Genomic DNA, 25,199 nt, shown 5'->3' with positions numbered 1-25,199 from the left:
CCCCCTCCCCGCCTCCAGGAGGAGTATGTGCAAGAGGGCATCCGCTGGACCCCCATCGAATACTTCAACAACAAAATTGTGTGTGACCTCATCGAAAACAAGCTGGTAAGGACTAAGCTGACTTTAGGAGGGACCCGTCACCGGTCTCCAGAGCTAAACCAGTGTGCCTGGAAAGGGTTTATGATATCCTGGGGGAAGGGGAGCACCCATGCTTGAATATCTTCCAGCCACCCCATTCATCGATTCTTCTGCCCACCCGTTCGCCTTTCTTTTATTCGCTCAACATTCCCATTGGAAACATTTCAGAGTCGTTGTAATATCCTCCAAGCAATGTGGGGAAGGAAAAGAGGAATGGATTCCCTGCACACCGGGAGTGGTAGAAGAGAGGAAAGACAAAGATGGGAGGGTGGGGAAAGAAAGAAAGGGAAGGGGAGAAGAAAGCAGGAAAAAATTGATCATATTTTGAGCTTGTATTTAGGAGTCCCCTCCCAGCCCCCGACTCAATCAGGGAGGACCCCAGCCAGGCTGAGCCAGAACTCTGCTCCCCTCAGAACCCGCCAGGCATCATGAGCGTGCTGGACGATGTGTGCGCCACGATGCACGCTACCGGTGGTGGCGCGGACCAGACATTGCTACAAAAGCTGCAAGCAGCAGTGGGCACCCACGAGCACTTCAACAGCTGGAGCGCAGGTTTCGTCATCCATCACTATGCAGGCAAGGTACGTGCAAACTCCCTTCTAAGTGGGCGCCCCCTCATAAATCCCAATTCAGGTAGCAAACTTCCTATTCTTCTAACCAAGTTCCACTTCCAGAGGGGCCCCTGCTAACCAGAACCAGGGCTTCTCCCAATTGCCCAAACACTTCTCCAGAAAATGCCTAGGCACCTGCCTCATGTCCCCTCAGCCAGAGCTGCAGACTACACTGGCCTCTAATCACAGTTTACCCAATTAGCAAGGCAGCTCCTAACAGACAAGATGGTTCTTCTATATTGGCACACACACCCCAATGTTCAATCTTAGCTATAACCCTCTGACAAAAAACCCCATCCCCAGTTCCCCAGACCTGCTGGAGCCTATCTACCTCACCCCTACCAGAGGCTACAGAAATCTCCTAGTTTCTTACCCAAGCTATAGCCACCTTCCCAAGAGATTCTTGACTATTTCTACCACCTCAGCATGGGTAACAAATATTTCCAAATGTCCTCAGAGGCTTTGTCTGTGTTCCTCAGCCAGGGCTGCCAAAACCAGGAGCAAGACCTTTAAAAGACCCCATTAAAATAGCAACCCACCCCAACTTCCTGACTGAAGCCCCATTCTGAAAAAAAAAATCTACCACGATTCCAAATCACCCCTTGTCCCCCTGATAGCATTCATATCTACAACTCCAGTACCCGGGAAGTGGAAGCAGGAAGGGCAGACCATCCTTGGCTGTATAGGGAATTTGAAGCCAGCCTTTAATTCCAACCTCCAGAGGCAAAGGCAGGCAGATCTCTGTGAATTCAAGGCCAGCCTAGTCTACAAATTGAGTTGCAGACCAGTCAGTTCTACACAATCAGACCAGACCCTGTCTCAAAAACAAACTAACTAAATACTCTGGGAGTTGAGATAGATAGATAGATAGATAGATAGGTAGGTAGGTAGGTAGGTAGGTAGGTAGGTAGATAGATAGATAGATAGATAGATAGATAGATAGATAGATAGATAGATAGATAGATAGATAGATAGATAGATAAAGTACAAGCATTCGTCCAGATGCTCAGCATCTACATAAAAACCCAGACAAGGGACCCCTGGGACTTTCAGGCAGCCAGTTTACTAGTTTAGCTAATCAGCAAGCTCTAGGTTTAGTCACACACACACACACACACACACACACACACACACACACACACACACACACGCACACACGCACACACAGACGAACGGTAGACTGTCACTGAGGAAGACAGCTGGGCATCTCCCCTTAACTCCAACCCCAGCCTTCATCTTCCAGCTTCAATTGAACATCAGGTATCTAGGAGCCAGGCCCCAAACAACAGATCACAACCTACTATCCCGAATCACAGATTTCATCTAACTGTACCCCAAGTCCTCTCAGGACTGAATAAGCCTCACAGAATCGCTGGCCACCTGCCCTGACACTCACACATGAAACTCATTGCTCCTCACTGGCCCTCCACGCTGTCTCCCTCCAGGTCTCCTATGATGTCAGTGGCTTCTGTGAGAGGAATCGGGATGTGCTGTTCTCTGATCTTATAGAACTGATGCAGTCCAGCGACCAGTGAGTAGCTGTATGGCCTTTGGGCATAAACCCCCAGAGGAATGGAGGCTTGGGAACTACTATGTCTCTCCAGAACTTGGTCATCCTATGAACTTTGTGGTGCGGTTATGTGGCCAAGACAGAGCTCTGAGCTAAAACTCTCATGTGTGAGGGTGTAACTCAGTGATGAGTATTTCCCTAGTAGTTTGGATTCCAGTTCTAGGACAGAAAGAAAATAAAAGGAAAGCAACTCCCAGTACACAGAAGAGAAACAAACCCTGGTCTGACTCTGAGTCCCTTCCCAGGGGACACCCCTGAGTTCAGTTCCTTTTGTGTCTTGTCATAAAAGTGCCTCCCACAATCCTAGCAGTCCAGTGAATAGCTGCCCTTTAAGCAAAGAGGAAACACATTACAGAGCTGGGGAGCTACCTCAGTCGGCATGCTAGGCAAGCCCTGGGTTCCCTCCCTAGTACTGTATAAAGTAGACGTGGCTGTGCACGCAGGAAGTGGAGGTCACTCTCAACTATACAATGAATCAGGATCATCCTGGGCTCCATGAAACCCTGCCTCAAAAGGAAAGGGGTTTGGGTGTGGTTCAGTTGGTAGATTTCTTGCCCAGTATGCAGGATGTCCTTAATTGCATTCCCAGTGCCATAGAAAAGCGGGTGTGATATTGTACGCCCATCATTGTGTCACTTAGAGAACAAGAGGATTGAAAGCTCAAAAGCCTCCTCAGGACTTGGAGTCTGAGCTTGAGCTAATGAGCCTCTGTCTCTGAAAACATATAAATAGGACAGAAGAGATGGGTCAGTAGGTGAAGCAGTTGTTGCACAAGCGTAATGAAGAGTTGAGCCTAGAGTTTGGATTGCCAGATCCCACATCAGCTGGACACACCGGTGTAAGCACTGACAGTCGTAGGCCTATGGTGAAATGGTAGGTGAAGACCCCAGGATCTCCCTGCTCTCCACCTGGCTTATGAAGAGACTCAGTCCCAAGCTGAAAAGGCAGGGCACACTCAAAGGTTGTCCTCTGACCTCCACCTGAATGCACCTACACTCACACAAAGACCTTGTGTAAATAAATCAACAGGCAAAAAGGGAGGCATCCAGGTAAGGTTCTAAATCAGCATGTACTAGTCTTAGAAACAAAACAAGAAAAAGGTCTGTATGTTTACACTTTGCCAACTGAGCCAGCTCCCCAGCCTCTCCGTATATTTCTTTGGTGGGGGGAGGGTTATTGTGGATTTGTTTTTGTTTGTTTGTGCTCCTGGTTTGTTTCTTGATGTTGTTTTGTTTCGTTTTGTTTTTTGAGACGAGGTCTTGCTATGTATCTCTGGATGGCTTGGAACTTGCTATATAGACCAGGTTGTTCTCTAATTCACAGAGATCCACCTGCCTTAGGAGGGTAGGATTAAAGCATGCACCACTATTGCTGAATGCTGTGCATATTTCCTTGCGTAGATATGCAAAAATGTATATGTAGGGCTGCCTGCAGGAGATATGACTCTGCTGCCAAGATACTTTCCTAATTGATACATTTTTCTATTTATTTATTTATTTGGGTTGGGTTGGATTTAGATAGAGTCTTGTGCAGATGAGGCTGACCTCCAACTCACTACATAACAAGGGTGACCTTGAACTTGTGGTCATTAGGCCTCTACCTTGCAGCTCTCAGACTATCGGCATGTGTGGCTGTGCTTGGTATATGTGGTGCTGAATATGGAACCCAGGACTGTGTTCACGCAAGGCAACCACCTATAAACTTAAGTTGTAACCTAGTTCCTTGTTTGTTGTTTTTAAGACAGAGACTCTCTCATGCCATCAATGGAGGTGCATGCTTTTAATTCCAGCACTTGGAAGGCAAAGGCAAGCCTATTTCTATGCGTTCAAGACCAGCCTGATCTATATAGTGAGTTCAGGACAGCCAGGGCTATGTAGAAAGACCTTATATTTAAAGAAAAAACGTTTCGTATAGCCCAGGCTGGCCTTGAACTCATGATATAGCTAAAGATGAACTTCTGATTCTCCTACCTCCATACATGTTTCTATTCAGTTTAACTCTGTACTGTGTGACTTGCTATTATCATGGAGTAGAACTAATATGTGAAGATAAATCAAGAGACTCAAAATACAATGTCAACCTCACAGCCCCTGCCCACATTCAGAGGGACCCATAGTTTGCATCTAAATACTAAGGCAGCCCCTACAACTCTGAGGTCTGAAGAAGGATGCCTCGAGTGTCTGTCTTCATTCTGATCATTCCCTCTCTCCTTAGGGCCTTCCTACGGATGCTCTTTCCTGAGAAGCTGGATGTAGACAAGAAGGGCCGCCCCAGTACTGCTGGCTCCAAGATCAAGGTGGGCCTAGAGGCGGGAAGGGGACATGAGAGGCAAGTTCCACCTGTCCAAACTCTATTTTTCCTTGTTCCAATGTCTGTCTGTTCCCTATCCCTTGGGTTCTCACTATGGCACCCTTTGATCTATCAGGTCTTCCTTCAGCTCTGCGTTTAGGAAGATAAGCCTAAGTTTGGTCCATCTGTCTTTCCTTCCTTTCTTCCTTCCCTCCCCTTTTCCTTCCCTGTCTTCATCCCTCCTCTTCCTCTTCTTCCTTCCCTTCCCTTCCTCCTCTCTCAGCCCTCTCTTCTCTTTCCCCCTCTGCTCCCCCCTCCCTTCCTCTCCACTTCCACCTCTCCTTTCCCTCTCCACCTTTTCTGACTCCCTTTCCCCCTCCTTTCCATCTTCCCTTCTGTCCATCCTTTCTTCCTTCCCGTGCTTACAGATGGAACCCAAGGTCTTACACATGCTGGACACGCACACTATCATTGGGCTACCCTTTCCAGACCACGTACTTTTAAAGGTGGAGATACAAATACATATCCACTATCACAGAACAGGCTGTCTTACCCATTTTAAATGTGCAGTTCAATGACACATGGGCTATGTTCACAGTGTTGTGCAGCCATCCCTACCAGCCATGTCCAGACATTATCATCTTTTCAAATTCAGAATGTGTCGCCATTCAAAACTAACTCCACAGACCCTGATTCCCATCATGGACATAGATTCTGTCATATAGATATGGTGATTTTAAGGACCTCTTTTCAGTGGCATCGTTGAGCATATATCTGGCTAATGTCAGTCACAAACATGTCCTCAGAGTCCATCCAGAGCTTGTTATCAGAATGTCCTTCCTTCTGAAGGCTGAATAATATCCTACTGTGTAGGCATATCATGTTATAGTCATCTTTTTCATTCATTGAACAAAAGGGTTGGGTACACCTTCTGTTGAGGGTAAATAATGCTGCAGGGAACATAAGGTCCCATCCTAAGATCACATTCACAATTGTTTGTTGAGGGATTTGTGATGACAGCAGATCCTCACACATACAAGGAATTAGCTCAGTCCCACTTGGCAGATGAAGAAGCCAGTGATCAGAGACAGACAGCCATTAACTTATTCCAAAGTCACTGTCCCCTTGAAAACAGATGAAAGTTCTGGTTTCTTATTACTCAGTCATCAAATATCTCCTAAATACTTATTATGTGCTAAGCTATGTGTTAAATGCGACAGACACGAGAACTCCAAGTTTGAAATTTAAAGGTGGGTAGCTCACCTTTAATCCCAGCACTTGAGAGGCAGAGGAAGGTGGATCTTGGTCAGTTCAAGTCCAGCCTGATCTATAGAGTGAGTCCCGGGACAGCCAGGACTGTTATAGAGAAATCCTGTCTTAAAACAAACAAAAAAGAGCTGGGTAGATGCACAGTATCAGCCCTCGTGCTGAGAGCCGAGGGCATCATGCACACCTGTGGTTTGCCCAGTCAGCTTCCCACCCCCTCTTTAATGACTATTTCTTGAAAGAGGAGAGCCAGTAGAGCCATCCTGAAGCCTTCCTCACTCCTGACTTCCCCTCTGCCTCAGAAACAAGCCAACGACCTGGTATCCACGCTGAAGAAGTGCACACCACACTACATCCGCTGCATCAAACCTAACGAGACCAAGCGGCCCCGGGACTGGGAGGAGAGCAGGTGAACTGACCACCCTCTTCACATCCCCCACAAGATCTAGGGACCTGATGGACCAACCACTTACATTTGATCCACAGACAAAGCACTTTAGGACCACTCCAGACTGGACTCTAAGTCCATCTTAGAATCCTCTAGGGGGTCAGAGAGATGGCCCAGCATTAAAAGGTGCTTGCTGCCAAACTTAATGATCTGAGTTCAATCCCTGGGCTCCAAACAGTGGAAGGCAAGAGGCAAAACCTGCAAGTTGTCTTGACCACCACATGCATGCATGGGCACACACGTAAAAATACAACTTAAAACGGCAAAACGTCTGTGGCCCCAAAGTTATACATTGAACTGACAGAGGCACCCCCCGACACCCAATTCCCAGGTAACCCCAGCTGACTGTGAAATAATTAAAGCACAATTTCTCAGACCTAAACTCCAGAATTGATCCTTGAATTAACCTCCAGGTGAGCCCAGAACCTTCAGAGATCCTCAGGTCTCAGACCAAGATTTGGTCCCAGACTGAGCTGAGAAACTTCTTGGGACTCAAAACTCACTAACTAAACTACCCTAAGCTAGGCATGGTGGCTTTTATGTTTATTCTCAGCCTTGGGAGGTAGAGGCTGGAGTGTCATAGATTCAAGGGAAACCTAAGCAGTAGAGCGACTCTGGCTATAGACAGATAGATTATGTAGATAGTAATTAGATAGGCAATATGTAGACAGATGACAAAATAGATGATAGATAGATAGATAGATAGATAGATAGATAGATAGATAGATAGATAGACAGACAGACAGACAGACTGACCCATGAGATACCCCCAGCACAATCCAGGCCTCATGCCCCTAGTTTTCTCTGGGCATCCCTCACTTTCTGGAGCTCAGGAAACCGCACTCCCACAGGGTGAAGCATCAAGTGGAGTACCTGGGCCTGAGGGAGAACATCCGAGTGCGTAGGGCAGGTTTTGCCTACCGTCGGCAGTTCTCCAAGTTCCTGCAAAGGTAATGCACCTGTCTCTCCTGCCTTAACTGCCTCTCCTACTGAAATGGCCAGCCAACAGGCCTGCTCCAAATGTCCCCACACCTGCATGACCTCCACCTCTAGGTACGCCATCCTGACCCCTGAGACATGGCCACGGTGGCGTGGAGATGAACGTCAGGGTGTCCAGCACCTGCTTCGTGCTGTCAACATGGAGCCAGACCAGTACCAGATGGGCAGCACCAAGGTCTTTGTTAAGAACCCTGAGTCGGTGAGTGTGTGTGAGAGAGAGAAGGATGGGAACCAGCAAGGTGACTGATTCAGTGGGTAAACGTGCATGGCCAACAAATCCAGCGAGCTAAGTTCTAATGCTCAATCTCAAGGGCTCACATATAGGTGGGTGTAGAGAACCTGTTCTACAAGCTTGTCCTCCTCTGACCTACACATGTACACCATGGAACTCCTGCACCATACTGTCCGTCCATCTGCCTGCCTGTCTGTCTCTCTCTCTCTCTCTCTCTCTCTCTCTTACACACACACACACACACACACACACACACACACACACATTCACACAAAGACACAGACACAGACACAACAAACACATTTACACAAAGAGACACAGACAATTACAGAGACAAACACACTGATGTACACACATTTTTAAAGGGTGAAAATATAAAAATTTAATAAAATGAAAAGAGAAGATAACAGGGGCCAGGAGAAAAGGAGAGTTGAGGTTGGGGTTGCTTTAGAGGTAGAGCTCAGTGATTAAGCATTTGCCTAGCATATCTGAACCCCTGGGTTCTATCCTCAGCACCAGAAAGAGAGACAGAGACAGACAGAGAGAGTGCTGTGCTGCTATGTACAACACCTATAATCCCAGCCATCTAGAGGCTGAGACAGGAGGCTCTAAGTTCAAAGCTAGTGTAAAGGTGCACAGTAAGACCCTGATGAGGTGAAGGGGAGACTGTGGTTACTTCACGATACCACCATTGACCTCGATCAGGCTTTGGCGCCTCTCCAAGCCTCAGTTTCCCCATATGGAAGTGGAACAAAATAAGAGCCACCCTCCAGGACTGGAATGAGGATCAGACAAAGCAGGAAGTCCCCTGCCATAGTGCCCGAGACATAAGCATGTACTCAGAAAAGGCACTGTTTTCTGGCCAGTTCTTGGGGACCAGATCAGGGAGAAGAAGAATACAGGGTATAGTGTGGTGGTGCCCCTTTGGTAGAATAAGGAGCCCCCATGTATGCAGAGATCCCTTTCCTCTTGTCCTTTTTTACTCCTTTGTTCATCCCTTCTGCTCCTCTCCCCCCTTCTGCTTCTCCCCATCCATATATATATACACTCACATATATGTATATTATTAAATATAATCTATAGATACATATTTATATATTAGAGAGAGAAAGGCCTGAATGTCTCAAAAGTTAGAATTCCCACCTAGAATCTGCTAGTAGGGGACTGAGAGGGTGAGTTAGTGGCAGAGTACCTGCCTAGAATCCCCCAGTGGGGGGCTGGGATTGTCACTCAATGATGGAGCCATTGCCTAGCCTAAAAAGCCCTTCATTCCATTCCCCAGGACCATAGGGAATAAAGTACAATTATTACTGATAGAAACCGTTACCACACAACCTGTTGTGGCAGCTCGCACCTGCAATCCAAGCACTAGGGAGATGAAGCAGGAGGATCCCTGTGAGTTCCAGACCAGGCTATGCCACAGAGTGAGACCTTGGGAAGGAAGAGAAAAGCTGAGGCAGAGAGGAAGGGAAGAAAGTGGGAGAAGTAAAGGGTTATCAAAAAATAAAGATGCGGGGTTGGGGATTTAGCTCAGTGGTAGAGCGCTTGCCTAGGAAGCGCAAGGCCCTGGGTTCGGTCCCCAGCTCCGAAAAGAAGAAAAAAAAAAAAAAAGATGCAAATATGTAAAACTGTGCCTAGGAGCATTTAGTTGTAACACAGGAAGGAGAACAAAGTGGGGGAGGAAGGACGAAAGAGAGGATGAGAAAGAGACTAAGAGTTCCAACTTCCTATTATTGCAGGCAAAATTTCCACAAGATATGAACCCTCCAAAAACTGACACACAGTAGAAAAAATACATAAAATAAAACGAGCTAGGCCAAAGCCTTCTTTTTCTTAAGACAGAGTCCCATGAAGCCCAGGCTGGCCTCCACCTCGTTGTGCATCTTTAAACTTTGGTTCCTCCTATTGCTACCTCATGCCCGGGGCACCACAGCCACCGGTTTTGGTTTTGGTTTCAGTAAGGTAGTACTGGGGGTGGAACCCAGCTTTTGTGAATAGGAAGCAAACATCCTGCCAACTGAGGTACATCCCAGCCCCTCTGGTAAAGCTGTATAAGAAAAATTAAAGTTTGAGGTTGAACACAGTAGCTCACCCCTGTATGCCAACACTCAGGAGGCTGAGGCAAAGGACTATGAGTGTAGTGAGAGACCCTGTGTCAAAAAATTTAATTGTGATGACATTTTTAAGTGTGCAGACTTTAATTTCGGGGAAATTTACTAGGTGAGAACTATTAACACATGACAAGTTAGTGGTCAGTTTTTATCAGAATTGGGCAGAGGGGGAGACTGAATTATTTGTTGAGCTTTTTGTTTTTGACAAGGTCTCACTATGTAGCCCTGGCTGGCCTGGAATTTGCTACATATACCAGGCTAGCCTCAAACTCTGGAATTAAAGGTGTGTACCAGATGTGTACTGCGATACATCCCTTTAATCCTTTAATCCCACCTCTCAGAGGTAGATGCAAAAGGATCTCTGTGCGTTTAAGGCTAGCCTGGTCTACACTGTGATTTCCAGGGCAGCCAAGGTCAGGTGGAGAGAATCTGTCTCAAGTAAATATGCAAACAAACAAATAATTTTTGTAAATATTTTATTTCTTTTTATATGTGCGGGTGTTTTACCTGCCTGTATGTCTGTATTCCATGTGCATGCAGAACTAGTGGTAGCCAGAAGAGGGCATCAGATCTGAAGTTACAGAGAGTTGTGAGCCACCATGTGGGTGCTGGGGACCAAACCAACCCAGATCCTATGGAATAGCAGCCAGTGTTCTTAACCACTCAACCATCTCTCCAACTCCATAAGTAAATATATATATATATATATATATATATATATATATATATATATATATACACATATATATATATTTATATATATATATGGGAGGAGGCATGGGATTGACTCAGATGAAAAGAATTTTAGTAAAATGAAAGGAGAAAAACGATGATAGGTGGGCTGGAAAGATGGCTCATCAGGTAAAAGCACTTGCTACCCTTTCAGAGGACCTAGATTCAGTTCCAGCATCCATGTGCTGGCTCACAAACATTCATACCTCTAATTTCAGATAAATTAATGCTCTCTCTTGCCCAGATATTCATGTGGGCAAAACACCCATGCACATAAAATTAAAAATAAACAAATATTTAAATTTAAAAATGAATAAATCTTTAAAAAATGAAAGTAGAGAAAATGACTAAAATAAAAGTCTGGGCTGTCGAGCCACCTCAGAAGATAAAGGCTCTTGCCAATCTTGACATCTGAATTGGAGCCCTGGTTCCACACAGTGGACAGTGAGAACTGACTCCAGAAAGTTGTCCTCTGGCTGCCACAAGTTCATCCCAGAAACACATACACACACACACACACACACACACACACACACACACACACGGCAAACCAGTGGTGGCAGTAGTATCTGAAGCTAACAAGACAAACCCACAATTCTAATCTAATTTAATTAGTGTATATGTACATGTGAGAGAGTTTGCTGTGGGTGAGAGTTGCCCACCAAGGCCAAATGAGAGTGTTGGATCCCATGGAGCTGGATGGCCGTGGGCTGCCTGACATGAGTACTGGGAACTGAACTTAGGTCTTCTACAAGAGCCATTGTTACTCTTAACTGCTGAGCCATATCTCCAGCACACCACCCCTGTTCTAATTTAATGCAGAGGGGCATGAGCCCCTAAATGGGAGGAATTTCTGGGTGTAGTCATGAAGAGAAAACAAAAACTATTTTGGATGGTGAGAACGTGGATGTGGCTTATTTATAGAGTGCTAGTAAACACAAAGCCCTGGGTTCCTAGTGAGTTCCAGCCCATAAACCAGATGTAAAGGTGCACGCCTATCATCCCACACTTAGGTAGAGGCAGGAAGTTCAGGAGTTCAAGGTTGTCCTCAACTGCATAGCAAGTGTGAGACTATCCAGGAGGGGCCATGGAAGTCAGGGACTTGGGAGATGCCAGGACCCACTACCCCTCCCTCCTATCCAGCTTTTCCTCCTGGAAGAGATGCGAGAGAGGAAGTTTGACGGCTTTGCCCGCACTATCCAGAAAGCCTGGCGGCGCCACATAGCAGTCCGAAAGTATGAAGAGATGCGGGAAGAAGGTGAGGGGCCTTCAGGAGGAGGCTAAGTCTGGGGGCAAGAGGATTAGGGAGAGGCCATGACTTTTAACTACACACATGTCCTCTCAGCTTCCAACATCCTATTGAACAAGAAGGAACGAAGGCGAAACAGCATCAACCGGAACTTTGTCGGGGACTATCTGGGGCTGGAGGAGCGGCCTGAGCTGCGCCAGTTCCTGGCTAAAAGGGAACGAGTGGACTTTGCCGACTCAGTCACCAAGTATGACCGCCGCTTCAAGGTGAGACCTGAGTGGGCGTTCCCATGAGAGGTTGTGGCTCTGCTGAGCACCCACACCAGAAGCGTACCACCATGGGATCCAGATGCACCTGTGCACAGCTGTATGCTCCCCTAGCCTCCAGACATCTTTTCTCACAGACAGACACACATCCACACAGAAAACCTCCACTGTGGTAGATACCTCATGGGGCTGTGGTGCAATTGGCAGAGCACTTGCTTAGCATGCACCCCGTGCTCCATCCCCAGTACCATATAAACCAGGCATGGTAACCAATACCTAAAATCCCAGCTCTCGGATCGCATGGCCATCCTCTACTATATAGTGAGTTCCAGCTCAACCTGAGCTATATGAAACCCTGAGCAGGGGTGGGGGGACATCTTATGTCACACTGTCACACCCATCCACACTCTCACAGCTAGTACTAGAGCTGTCTATCAAGCCTGTCCTTGTGTAACGCAGACACACCTAACCATCAGGTACACCCTCATTTTACCAGCTACATCTGTCTACTATGACATATTCACTTGATCCAGAAGCCTATTCCACAGGAACACTTCCTATATCCAGCTTAGACACATGTGTCCATTGAACCTGGACTTGACTCTGGAGCCCCTGTCTATACAAACACTCTTACCAAGTCAAGGAGCCTTGTTCACAGGTACATGCCCGACTGTTCCAGAAATCATAGCCAGATTAATTATCATGACCTCATGACCAATTAACCTAATCTAGAAAAATCCCTTATAGGCAGGCAGGTACACACACACACACACACACACACACACACACACACGAGATGAGACGGTGAGATGCACAGCAGGAAAAGGTACTTGCTGACAACCCTGAAGACCTGAGTTCAGTCCCTAGAGCCCAGTTGGTGGAGGGAGAGAACTGACTCCCATAGGTTGTCCTCTCACCACGCCATGCCATGCACATGTTACACAGACACAGATACACACAAAAAATAGCTATAAAAGTAAAATATAACTAACCGACATCCCCCACCTTCCTATACAACTCACAGATTCGTGTGGTTCATATATACACATGCCCCTTACTTGTGACCATGACTTTTCTTTTCTTTTTTCATCCCTTTGAGCTAAAGCTGGCCTAAAACATACAATCCTCCTGGTCTAACCTCCCAAGCCCTGAGTTTACAAGTGTATCCCACCACAAAGACTGTTTAGGCAATATACTCTTATCGCCTCTGTGATGTGTATTCACTCATTCAGCAATCAATACCTTTCCCCCCGAGATAGGGGTATCATTATGTAGGCCTAGCTATTCTGGAACTCACTCTGTAGACCAGATTGGCCTTAAACTCACGGAAATCCACCTGTCTCTGCCACTGCCACCTGGCCTCAATCCATACCTTTTCAAAAGCCGAGCTGAGGGCATGTGGCTCAGTGTGTGCTTGTTCTATCAGGAAGCGTTCATGAACCCCAAAACCCACCAGGGAGCTGTTTCCAGTGCAATCGAATTAGGGTCTCTTTATTACAAGCTCGGGCTAGGGCTCTCCTTCTGCCTAGCCCTAACACAGCATGGTGGGAAGGTGGAGCAGCCTCAAACCCTCAGCAGGACAAGGTGTTATACAAGGTATGTACACACGCATACAATCTTGTGAACTTTTCCTAGAAAGACTAACAAATGCCTCTTTACTCCAAATAGGACACTAATGATAGACCAAAGAAATGATCCCATTAAAATACAGTTCAGTGACACAATAAGTTTATTTTGGGTTATTTCCAGAGATTACAGAAGCACTGACAACTTAAAATTGGTTAGACCACTAAAGAAAATATCTAATTCTCCCTCACAAACCATTACCTACCTATAGATCTTCAAGGAGGGACAGGGCCACATGAATCCCTCACCCGAAATCAAATGTTAGTAGACCCAATCTTGTGCAGGTCTCTTTTTTCTTTTCTTTTCTTTTCTTTTCTTTTCTTTTCTTTTTTTTCCAGAGCTGGGGACCGAACCCAGGGCCTTGCGCTTGCTAGGCAAGCGCTCTACCACTGAGCTAAATCCCCAACCCCTTGTGCAGGTCTCTTGAGGGTTAAGTTAGTTGTAGAGGGCAACAGCCATGTCATACCCAGAGGACAGCATTCCACAACACACACACACACACACACACACACACACACACACACACACACACAGAATACATTTTCTAAACAATATAACCTCACCTTTATTCTACTTCTTACATTATTTAGCAATTCACACACAAAGAGATTTCCCAGTCACCTGCCCTGAAAGCTCCACCCTTGTCTAGAGTTGATCCTCTAGTGCCAGGCTGCCCATTCCCTTGGGGACTACCCATCAGCCTCTGGCTTTGCCTCCCTGCAGCCCATCAAACGGGACTTGATCCTGACCCCCAAGTGTGTGTACGTGATCGGGAGAGAGAAGGTGAAAAAGGGACCAGAGAAGGGTCTGGTGCGTGAAGTTCTGAAGAAGAAATTGGAGATCCAAGCTCTCCGAGGGGTGTCCCTCAGGTAAGGCCAAGTGGCCACCTGTCCTGTATTAACCCACCTGTCAGGTGTTCCTCTGCTGCCTCCTTGCTTGTTACCATGGTAACTTTAGGTGCTATTATACCTATTGTTGCCTTGTTGCTACCTGCCACACTCACTTGCCTCTACTGTCATGATCTTCAACTATTTAATGACATTTTTATTTGGGGGGACGGGCACACATCACAGCACGAGTGGAGGTCTGTGCAGTCATTCCACCATATGGGTCCCAGAGAACGTAACTCAGGTCCAGCCCTACTTTCATAATCTTTGTTTGGAGACTATTTCTGTCCCTCTTCCTACCTGACCTCTGGTCATTCTTAATTACCACCTTCTCAGGCTTCTCCTTTTTCCTCCCCCCAGCTTGATCCTCATAGATTGGACCCTATACATCCTGTCTTCCTGCACCCCCACTTAATATTCTCTTGCCTTTTCCCCAGCACCCGACAGGATGACTTCTTCATCCTTCAAGAAGAGGCTGCTGATAGCTTCTTAGAAAGTATCTTCAAGACGGAATTTGTCAGCCTCCTGTGCAAGCGATTTGAAGAGGCAGCGCGCAGGCCTCTACCCCTCACCTTCAGCGACATGTATGCCTCTCAATCCATAGCCAGCTTGAGCACCACCCTCTTCCCCACCCCCTACCTACTGCTGGGATGTGGAAGAGGGACCCCCAACTGGTACACCCAACTCCTTTCTCTCCCCTAGGCTACAGTTCCGGGTGAAGAAGGAAGGCTGGGGCGGAGGCAGCACCCGAAACGTCACCTTCTCTCGCGGGACAAGTGACTTGGCTGTGCTCAAGGCTGGGAGTCGAGCGCTCACTATCAGCATTGGGGACGGATTGCCTAAGAGCACCAGTAAGTCAGCCGGAGAAACAGAACTAGGCACCATGGAGTGAGGCCTGGGGCGTGGTCACTGAAGACCAGTCAACTTTGTGGGGGTGGAGCCAGCGAGTTAGGCTAGTCTAGAGAGGTCAGGGCCTCTAGAGTCAACTCGCCTTAGAGAAATGACCAATAAGAGGGAGAGAAACGTGGAGAGTGAGACATGGCCATTGAAGCAACACTAAGCAACCATCAGCAGATGGTGGGGCGTGCCCTGGAGTGGGAGAGCTCAAAAAGTAGGTAAGAAATCCCCACCTGCAACTAGCATAGAAGAACCGATGAGCATGAGCACGTGCGTGGTCTCAAGCTGAACCAAAGTGGAGGAATGTTGGAGGACCTGGGCCAAGGACCTAGTCTGGCCGGGCCACAATTCAAACCTATCTCTGATTTCTTCTTCTTTCAGAGCCTACACGTAAAGGGTTAGCCCAGGGAAGACCTCGAAGGTCAGCACAGGCTCCTACTCGAGCAGCCCCTGGACCCCCGAGAGGTAAGGAGATATAACTCTTAGTGACTTCCTTTGTCTGCTGTGGACTTAAGAAGCTAGCAAGAGTAGTATCTGGCCTCACCATAGCTCCTCTATATACTACAAGATGCAGGATAAGCATAATTGGGAATACCTTTAAAATCCTACCCTAGCTAGTCACTGACTTCCCTAGCCGGTAAACTACGTTTTATTTAGCCAACTCATCAAATTTATTCTTGCCTCCAGACCTCTGCTTGATTTTCTTTTTTTTTTTTTTTTTTTTTTTTTTTTTTTTTTTTTTCTTTTTTTCGGAGTTGGGGACCGAACCCAGGGCCTTGCGCTTGCTAGGCAAGTGCTCTACCACTGAGCTAAATACCCAACCCCTTGGATTTTCTATCTACATTTCCACACCACTTTTATCCCAGTCACAGAATGCTTGCTTAGCATACAGAAACCATATAAATCCAGGTGTGTCAACTGCACAGGGAGTGTGATGCGACCTGGCTACATGACATCCTGTCTTGAAAATAAACACACACACACACACACCACACACACACCACACACACACCCCACATACACCACACACACACACACATACACACCACACACACACCCCACACCCACACACACACACACACACACACACACACACACACACACACACACACACCTGAGCCCATTATAGTGAACACTTAATTCCAGGACACAGGAGGCAGAGGCAGGTAGATCTCTGAAAGTTCAAGGCCAGCTTGGTCTACAAAGCTTGTGCCAGACCAGCCAGGGCTACATATTGAAACCCTGAATCAAAGGTGGAATAAGAGGTGGAAGGGGGTGAGGAAAGAGAGAAAGAGGGAGAGAAGAAGGAAGAGGGGGAGGAAGAAGAAAAGGAAGAAAGAAACCCGTAAATTCCTCATCTAGTAAGGACTCTTGGTGCAGATAGCTTGGAGGCCTGAATTTGATCCTCAGAACCCAAGTGAACGTGGAAAGAGGGACCCAGCTCCATAGAGTTGGTCTCAGACCTCCACGTGTGAGCTGCACCATGTATCCTCACATATATCATACGCACATGCAATAATGATACACACTTTTTAAAGCCATTCATTCTACATCTTCCCACCTCCAAGGTTCCTCACTCAGATTCCATGCTTTTCTTTTTGTTTTGGTGTCTTGTGCATGTGTGTGCGAGCACATGTGTGTAACAGGATCTCAATATGTAGCACTGACACTTAAAGAGATCCATCTGCTTCTGATTCCCAAGTACTGGAGTTAAATGCATCACCATGTTTTTGTTTTGGAAACAGGGTCTCAGTGTGGTCCTGGCTGGCCTAAAACTTAGAGATCTACCTGCCACTGACTCCCCAAGTGCTGGGACTAAAGGCAAGCATCGCCACTCCTCGCCCTTACACACATTTCTGACCACACTGGGTTGAGAGTGGCTGCATCTTCTGTCAGGCTTAGAACTTAGAGATAACTCCTCAAAATGATCACAGCCACTCATGACAGATGTCTCTATCTGAATCGATCTATATCTTTGCTTCCTCCATAGGCCTGAATCGAAATGGGGTACCACCCTCTTCCCAGGTAAGGTCCCTACCCATGGAGATCACATCTGGCAGGAGTTCCCAGAGGCCTCCACGGGGCCCTCCATCCTCAACCCTAGGAGCCAGCAGACGTCCTCGAGCACGGCCACCTTCGGAGCACAACACAGAATTCCTAAATGTACCTGACCAGGGTGTGGCAGGGTAGGTGGGGAAAGATGAAGGGCACAGCCCAGGAGGTGGTCGTGGGATAGGGGGAGTATCTAGGGCTGTGATGAGACCCATGATGTCCCCCCTACAGCATGCAAAGGAAGCGAAGTATAGGGCAGAGACCTGTGCCAGGAGTGGGCCGGCCTAAGCCCCAACCACGGATACATGGCCCGAGGTGCCGGGCACTGTACCAGTACATAGGCCAAGATGTGGATGAGCTGAGCTTTAACGTGAATGAAGTAATTGAGATCCTGATGGAAGGTTTGTATTCTGGGGCAGGGGTTGAGAATGGAGAGTCTTCAGAACCCTGACACAGTGAGGCACTCACACATTACTACATAGCCTTTCCATGCAAGAAGAAGGACAAGGGCTAATGAGATGGCCCAGTGGATAAAGGTTATTACCGCCATACCTGATGCCCTCAGTTTTATCCTCAGGATCACACAATCGCATTATGGAAGGAAAGATTGGCCTTTACCTAAACACACACACACACACACACACACACACACACACACACACACACACTAAGGCTGGGGAGATGGCTCCATTGTTAAAGCTCTTACCTTGAAAACATGAGGACCAGAGTTCTGATTCCCAGATAGCAGTAAATGCTGGGTAGGCATGGCAGCATATCTGTAATTCCAGACTCAGAAGACAGACACGGGAACCTCAGAGCAAGCTGGACAGCAGGCCTAGCCACATCATTGAGCTGTGGTTCTGACTGAAAGATTCTGCCTGGGTGAATAAGGTAGATGAGCAGAAGAGAATGACAGCATAGGGTCTCCTCACACACATGCAGAAGCATGCAACCCATGCAACACAGAGGTGCATATCATGCACACACACATTATTGAAAAAGAAAGTGTAATAAAAAGCTTAAAGCTGAGTGTAGTGGTGCACACTCATTAAAAAAAGAAGCATAAATGAATAAAGAGGACCATTCAGCTCACAGCCTCACCAGCGCTGCAGAGTCTTGATACCCCTGTCTCTGAACACGGATCCTAAAGCACAAGGTCTGTGGCTTCATTCCCACACTCCTAGTGCCTATGCATCTTTATTATTTTAGTTCATTTAGAGACAAGGACATGCCTAGAGTGGTTTTGAACTCGTGATCCTTCCTCCCTCGACCTCCTGTGTGCTGGGATGACAGGTGACCACCACATGCCAGGCTGGAACCTTTATTTTTGTCACTAACAACTGACTTTACAGATCTCTGACAGTGGGATGGAAGCTGAATCTAGATGGCCCTGCCCAATTCCTTACCTCCATGCTCTGGGGTAAACACAGATGGGTTCTCATACACTGCAAGAGTGGGTTGTAGGGCCTCCTGGATGTCAGGGGACCTGGTTATTCCTGACTATACCTGGGGGGTTAAAGGACAGGATCTCCGGAAGAAGGTGGTTTGATAAAAGAGTACAAGTAAATTATCTAGAGAATGACACACTGTGAATACAGGTCGGAGGTAGAGTACTTGCCTCACAAGCACGAGGTTCTGGATTCCATCCTTCTCAATGTAAGGGAGGGATGGGGGCAAGGAAGGGTGGGGACGAGATGGAAGTCTGGTACAGGCTTAGTGGGTAAACTACTCAGCAGCAGAACACTGGCCTAGCAGGTATAAGGCCTTGGACTTGATCCCAGTGAACTTCATATCCAACTGCTGACAGTCATGCATGATGGCACGCACATATAGTCCTAGAACTTCAGAGACTAAAGAGGAGGAAGCAGAGTATAAGGCCAAGCTGGCTCAGTCATGGAGACAGAACCAACCTTCAATCAAAACAAAACTGAGTGTGACAGTTCATGCCTAGGGGTCAGACATAGGGGGCTAAGGAGACCAAGGACAACCTTAGCAGCATGGCACACAATGCACACATCTTTGTGTGTATGTGTATGTATCTGTGAGCATGTGTACATGGGCATGTATGTCTGTGTACTTATGTGTGTGTATGTATGTGTGTGCATACACATGTGCATTCCTATGTTTTACTGAAGGTGCACAAGTGTCATGGTGCACATACAGAGGTCAGAGGGCAATCTAGGGTCTGTCCTTACTTTCCACCTTGTTTGAGACAGTGTCTCTTGTTGCTTGCCATCATATATGCCAGGCTAGCTCACCTAGAGTTTCTGGGGACTCTCCTGTTTCACCACTGAGCTGGAATAACAGATGTGATATACTACCACATCTGGCTCTCATTGGTTCTAAAAGAACCAAGGGTCCTCACACATGTATAACAAGTACTTTCTCCACTAAGCCACTCTCCAGCCCCACACATAGTATGTTTGAAAACAGCCAAAGCCACACGAGAGCATATTTAATTAATTAAAATAAAAATCTAAGATACAGAATAGACATGTGGGCTTTCTCCAGTGTGCACTGGGCACTTGAAGCTTTTCTCTCCCACAGATTCTTCTGGCTGGTGGAAAGGTCGGTTGCATGGCCAGGAAGGTCTCTTTCCAGGAAACTATGTGGAGAAGATCTGATCGTCTATCCACACACCTGTCTGCTTGTCTGCCTGGGAGCCAAACCCTGCCAGTGGGAGCCTTGATTACCCTGTCTGCACTGGCCAGGCTTATGGCCTCCAGCCCAGTGGGGGCCCTGTGTGTAGGAGGATCACCACTGTAGCACCCCATGCCTGGTGCTGCCTTCCTATGGGTTGAATTGCTATCTAAGTCTCCATTTTATCATGTGTCCAATAGTATTTGCTGCAGAACCTACCTCCCAGCTGCCTTGTGTGCATGAAACGAATCATATCCTGCCCTGTGAGCTAAGTGCTGTGCACTGCCCAGGGTTAGGAGACTTCGACAATTAGACCTTTCCACTTTTTCTCATCACTGAGGCAATAAACATATGTCGGGTAAAAACAAGAAGTAAATTACTGAGTTCTGGGCCTGGGTCCATGACTTATTTGCTAGAGTGCTTGCTTCTCAAGCATAATCCACGGTTTCATCAGGACTGCATAAAACTGGGCATGGTCGCGCATGCCTGCAATCTCAGTACTTAAGAGGTAGAGGCAGGAAGATGAAGAGTTCAATGTCATCCTTGGCTATATAGCTGATTTTTAAAAGACGTTTAGTGTGTGTGTGTGTGTGTGTGTGTGTGTGTGTGTGTGTGTGTGTGTGTAGATTTCAGGAATCTAATCAAACTCAGGTCATCAGGTTTGGTGGTGAAGGCCTTAACCCACTAAACCATCTCACCAGCCCCTACATAGCTGATTTTGAGGATGCCTTGGGCTACAATGAGATCCTTTGAGGAGGTGGGGGGAAGGCTGTCCAGAAAAGCCCATCTGGTCCTTTTTCCTTTTCCCCCACTACATTTGCCTCAAAAAACCAACTTTGGCTGGAAAACAATCACAAGGAAGCAGCTGGGCCTCATTAGGCCTCTTGTTGGCCAATCATTCTGCAAAAATTCTTAACAGTCCTTGAGTGAGGCTGGACCATTCCATCTCTGTGTTCTTTTACCCTTTAGTTTAAGATCAAGAATATTTGCTTAGAGGGTTGGGGATTTAGCTCAGTGGTAGAGCGCTTGCCTAGGGAAGCGCAAGGCCCTGGGTTGGGTCCCAGCTCCAAAAAAAAAAGAACCAAAAAAAAAAAAAAAAAAAAAAGAATATTTGCTTAGCATGAAGTTAAACCCAGCTCTGAAAGAGAGAAAAAGAGACAGAAACAGAGAAACCACAGAGACAGACAGACAGAAACTTACTATGCAGGAGTTCAGGTTAGCCTTGAACTCCAGATCTGTTTCCCTTTGCCTTGTAAGTCCTGGAATTAAAGACATGTGTCCTCTGCCTGTTTTCACAAACCAGTGTTAAAAATTAAGATTTATTTTTTAATATTGTTTTCTTTTTGAGATTATAAACTAATTACTTTTTGACATTATAAAATAATCATTTCCCCCTTCCTAAATATATTAATTCACATGCTCACTCTGTACAATATCATTTGTATGTATGTGTTTTCAGGTTTGACCATTTGATATTGGATAACCAATTGGCATGTTCTTCTCTGGGAAAGACAATTCCTCTTTCTCAACATTCCTTATGTACCTGTAGTTCTTTATACAGTGTTCAGGCCTCATATGAGTTCATGACTTTTTTTTTCTTTTTTTCTTTTTTTTTTTTTTTTTTTCGAGCTGGGGACCTAACCCAGGGCCTTGCGCTTGCTAGGCAAGCGCTCTACCACTGAGCTAAATCCCCAACCCCATGAGTTCATGACTTTTATGAAAGAAGAGGGTCAGTGAGTAAGACACTCAGCAGGCGAAGGTGCTTGTTATTCCCTCCTGGCAACCTGAATTTCATCCCCAGAACACAGAAAGGTGGAGGGATTGAACCAACTATGCAAAGGCTTCCTTTTTTGTGTGTTCCTTCCCACTAATTACCTACAGAGAGCTAGAGAGATGGTTCAGCAGTTAAGAGTACTGACTGCTCTCCTAGAGGATCAGGGTTTGATTCCCAGTACCCACAAGATAGCTCGCAACCATTATAACTCCAGTCTCAGGGTTTCTAACACCTTTGTCTGGCCTCCCTGGGCCCAAGCACACACATGATACATATACACACACGTGTAAACAAAGCACTTATATACATAAAATAAAAACATATTTAAAACAATAATGATAGCATATAAATTGATAAGAGACAGCAAGATGACTCAACAAGTAGAGATGCTTCCTACCAAGTTTGACAACTTGGTTCCATGCCTAGGACCCACATGATAGAAGAAGAGAACCAATTCTGCTAGGTACCCTGTGACCTCAACATACACAGTATAGCAGGTGGTATGCCTACACACAGATAGCAAGAAATTGAATTCAATTGTGATTGTAAATAAATTTCCATTACAAAAAAAGTAAAGGGCTAGGGAGACAGCTCAGCTGGTAGTGTTTGCTTATCACACACAAAGCTCTATGTTCCAACCCAGTACCAAAACAGAAGAAGGAGGGAGGTTAAAGAGGAATGGGAAGGGAACGAAACAGAAGGAAAGCAAAACCAGGGATGTAGCCCAAGAGATGAATGCTTTCCTAGCATGAAGAAACTCACTATGCAGACTGCTCTCCCCTCCTTGCACTTTGAGGGAACAGTCCCCTCACTCCACTGGCACAGAGGATACCCCTTTCACAGGAAATAAAGGCTATGAGCAGGGTGTATGGTTAAGTATTGGGAAGGGTTGGAGAGAAGAAAAGTGGCCTTGATATATTCTAACACAGTTTTGAATAATTAGGTTAGGGACAGCTCCACACTGTGAACTGCTGTCACCCACATTCTAGCCAGGCCTCAGCCCCACATCCTGTGGGCTCTTTCACAAAATTTCTTACATCCGGCCCCTCCTCTCCCTTCCTTGTGGCCCTGTTCTTTCCTCAGCCTCAACCCTATCCTTCCTTCCCCAGCACAGAAGCACCTCTTCACCTTGCAACAAAAAGGGGTTGAGGCAAAAAAGCCCAGCTGGCCAAGTGCTTTCCTAAATACGCAAACCCTGAATTGGGCCGCCAATATGGCATACAACAGATGTTGTGGTACATACTTATAATCTAATCACTCTGGATGTGGAGGCCAGGAAGATGAAAAATTCAGCTATCTTTGTCTACATATTTGAGAATTTTATACAACATATTTTGAACAGATTCATCACCACCCCCACTTTCTCCCATAACCACCCTCTTTCCACCTTCCCATCCATTCCAAATGAACCTTAAGATTTCTTTCTTTCTGTTTTAAAGATTTCTTTCTTTCTGTTTAAAAGATCCCCCATTGGATCTAGTTTTGGCCTGCCTTGGTATGTGGTTGACCTGTCAGAGGTCACTGCTTTATTGGTGTTACTGACCATCTCTGATTCGTACATTGTTTCTGACATTTCTTCTGAGAGGATGATCCCTGGGGGGAGGGATGTGGTATACAGGTCTCCTTTAGAGCTGAGCATTCAACAGTCTCTTAGTCTCTGCATGTTGACCAACTAGGGAGACCCTGTATGTGTGTTTTTCCCTCCATAAAATTTATTTTATTTTAGGTGTATGAGTGTTTCGCTTGCATGCTGAGCCATCTCTCCAGGCTCCACTCCTCTCTTGAAAAAGATCTTACTAGCCACACATGGTGACTCACCTGTGATCCCAGTGGAAAAGAAACTGAAGAAGGCTGGGTGTGGTAACATGCTTTTAATCCCAACCCTGTGCTACTTTCTTGGACCTCCTCTTTAATTTGTTATTGGTATCACTGTTTGTAGGGGATGATGTTTGGGGGCTAGTTGTTTGTTTGTTTGTGAGATAGGGTTACACTATGTAGCCCTGGCTAGCCTAAAACTTTTATGTAGATCAGGCTGGTCTTTAATTCAACGTTTTTCTCTTTTTTTTCAGTTTTAATTTTACCTTTAAAGAGATTTACGTTATTATCGATTTATGTGTATGTGTGTATCTGTGTAAGTACAATTGCCAGCAGAGCCTATAAGAGGGCATCCAACGGGGTTGGGGATTTAGCTCAGTGGTAGAGCGCTTGCTTAACAAGCACAAGGCTCTGGGTTCGGTCCCCAGCTCCGAAAAAAAGAAAGAAGAAAAAAAAGAAAAAAGAAAAAAAAAAGAGGACATCCAACTCCCAGGAACAGACAGGTTTGAGCTACCATGTGGGTGCTGGGCACTGAACTTGGTTGGCTCTCTGCAAGAGCTCAACCACTGGATCGTCTTTCTAGCCCCATATTTCTCAGTTTTTAAGCCATCTTCTAACCATCTCCTTTGCCTATAGAGGCACATACAGGCTAAACATATGTTGCATATAAAGTCTACAGTTGCTTATGAGTCAATAAATATCTCTTGAAAGGTTGAATGTATAGAAATCTGAGATCTAAGTTTTACTTTACCATCTAACCTAAAGCCCATCCTCCAAATGATCACTAGAAAGAGGTATTGGATCTTACCCCCAAAGACATGTGGTTGGGGAGATGACTCGGTGGTTGTTTAGCAGTTCCATCCCTTAGGGAAACTTCTTAAACCAAAAAGTTAACATTTAAAATAGCTTCAGGAAGTCCCTGAAACTGACAAGGTTCACTAGGCCCCTCCCTGCCACAGGTTGCTGAGAGTCACTCTTAGAAAAGCCAAGCTGCAAAGAAGACTCTGCGACCTAGCCTGCTACCTGGAAGAGGCTTAGACCAACTGAGTCACTTGGAAAGGACACTCTCCAACCTGTTGAGTTGCTATGCAGAGTGCTCCAAGTTCCCAGCTTTTGTGAGCTGCCACCCATTAAGGGGTGGGATTTGGTAATGCAGACTCAAATGTCTTTGAGTCATTTCTCCCTCTATAAGTAACCCTCGCCAATATTCTTTTAAGTAACTCAAGAAAACTCTTGGTTCACCATGGTGGACTTTGGTGTTATTCATACTTTGCTCTGTCCTGGGCTCTTTAAGGTGAGTAGAAAATGTTGGTATCTTCCTGGGAAAAAGTCTTGTCATACAACTGCTCCTACCATGGAAACATGAGGACCTGAGTTCAGATCCCCAGATACCAGGTAAATGCCAGGTGGGCACTGTAGCCCACCTGTAGTTTCAGCCTCAGACAGTGGAGACAGGGGATCTCCAGAGCAAGAACCATATTGGTGAGCTCTGGGTTTGATTTTGAGGTCCTGTCTCATTAAATAAGGAGAAAGAGGCATAGAAGATTATTCCCCACTGCAACCACCAGCCTCCACATGCACAAGCAACAAAGTACAC

At 46.3% G+C, this 25,199-nt stretch overlaps 1 protein-coding gene across 1 annotated transcript in view; it reads left to right on the top strand.

Annotated features, from left to right (window-relative positions):
* Myo1f (myosin IF) overlaps positions 1-20,389 on the top strand; it is a 51,586-nt gene extending 31,197 nt beyond the window's left edge. The window contains 18 exon segments of the mRNA XM_032910113.1: positions 19-105; positions 552-719; positions 2,195-2,280; positions 4,534-4,615; positions 6,177-6,283; positions 7,174-7,272; positions 7,376-7,520; positions 11,540-11,654; positions 11,742-11,911; positions 14,261-14,406; positions 14,862-15,008; positions 15,127-15,275; positions 15,703-15,786; positions 17,312-17,325; positions 17,328-17,425; positions 17,427-17,507; positions 17,605-17,774; positions 19,921-20,389. Coding sequence (XP_032766004.1) covers positions 19-105; positions 552-719; positions 2,195-2,280; positions 4,534-4,615; positions 6,177-6,283; positions 7,174-7,272; positions 7,376-7,520; positions 11,540-11,654; positions 11,742-11,911; positions 14,261-14,406; positions 14,862-15,008; positions 15,127-15,275; positions 15,703-15,786; positions 17,312-17,325; positions 17,328-17,425; positions 17,427-17,507; positions 17,605-17,774; positions 19,921-19,997 — 2,025 coding nt within the window. The 3' untranslated portion in view covers positions 19,998-20,389.
* Positions 20,390-25,199: the final 4,810 nt, after the last annotated feature.

The sequence above is a fragment of the Rattus rattus genome, chromosome 1 (genome assembly GCF_011064425.1).
Source record: "Rattus rattus isolate New Zealand chromosome 1, Rrattus_CSIRO_v1, whole genome shotgun sequence".
Classification (NCBI taxonomy): Eukaryota; Metazoa; Chordata; class Mammalia; order Rodentia; family Muridae; genus Rattus; species Rattus rattus.
The sequence above is the reverse complement of the archived record's forward strand: the minus strand, read 5'-3'. Positions and strand labels throughout refer to the sequence as shown.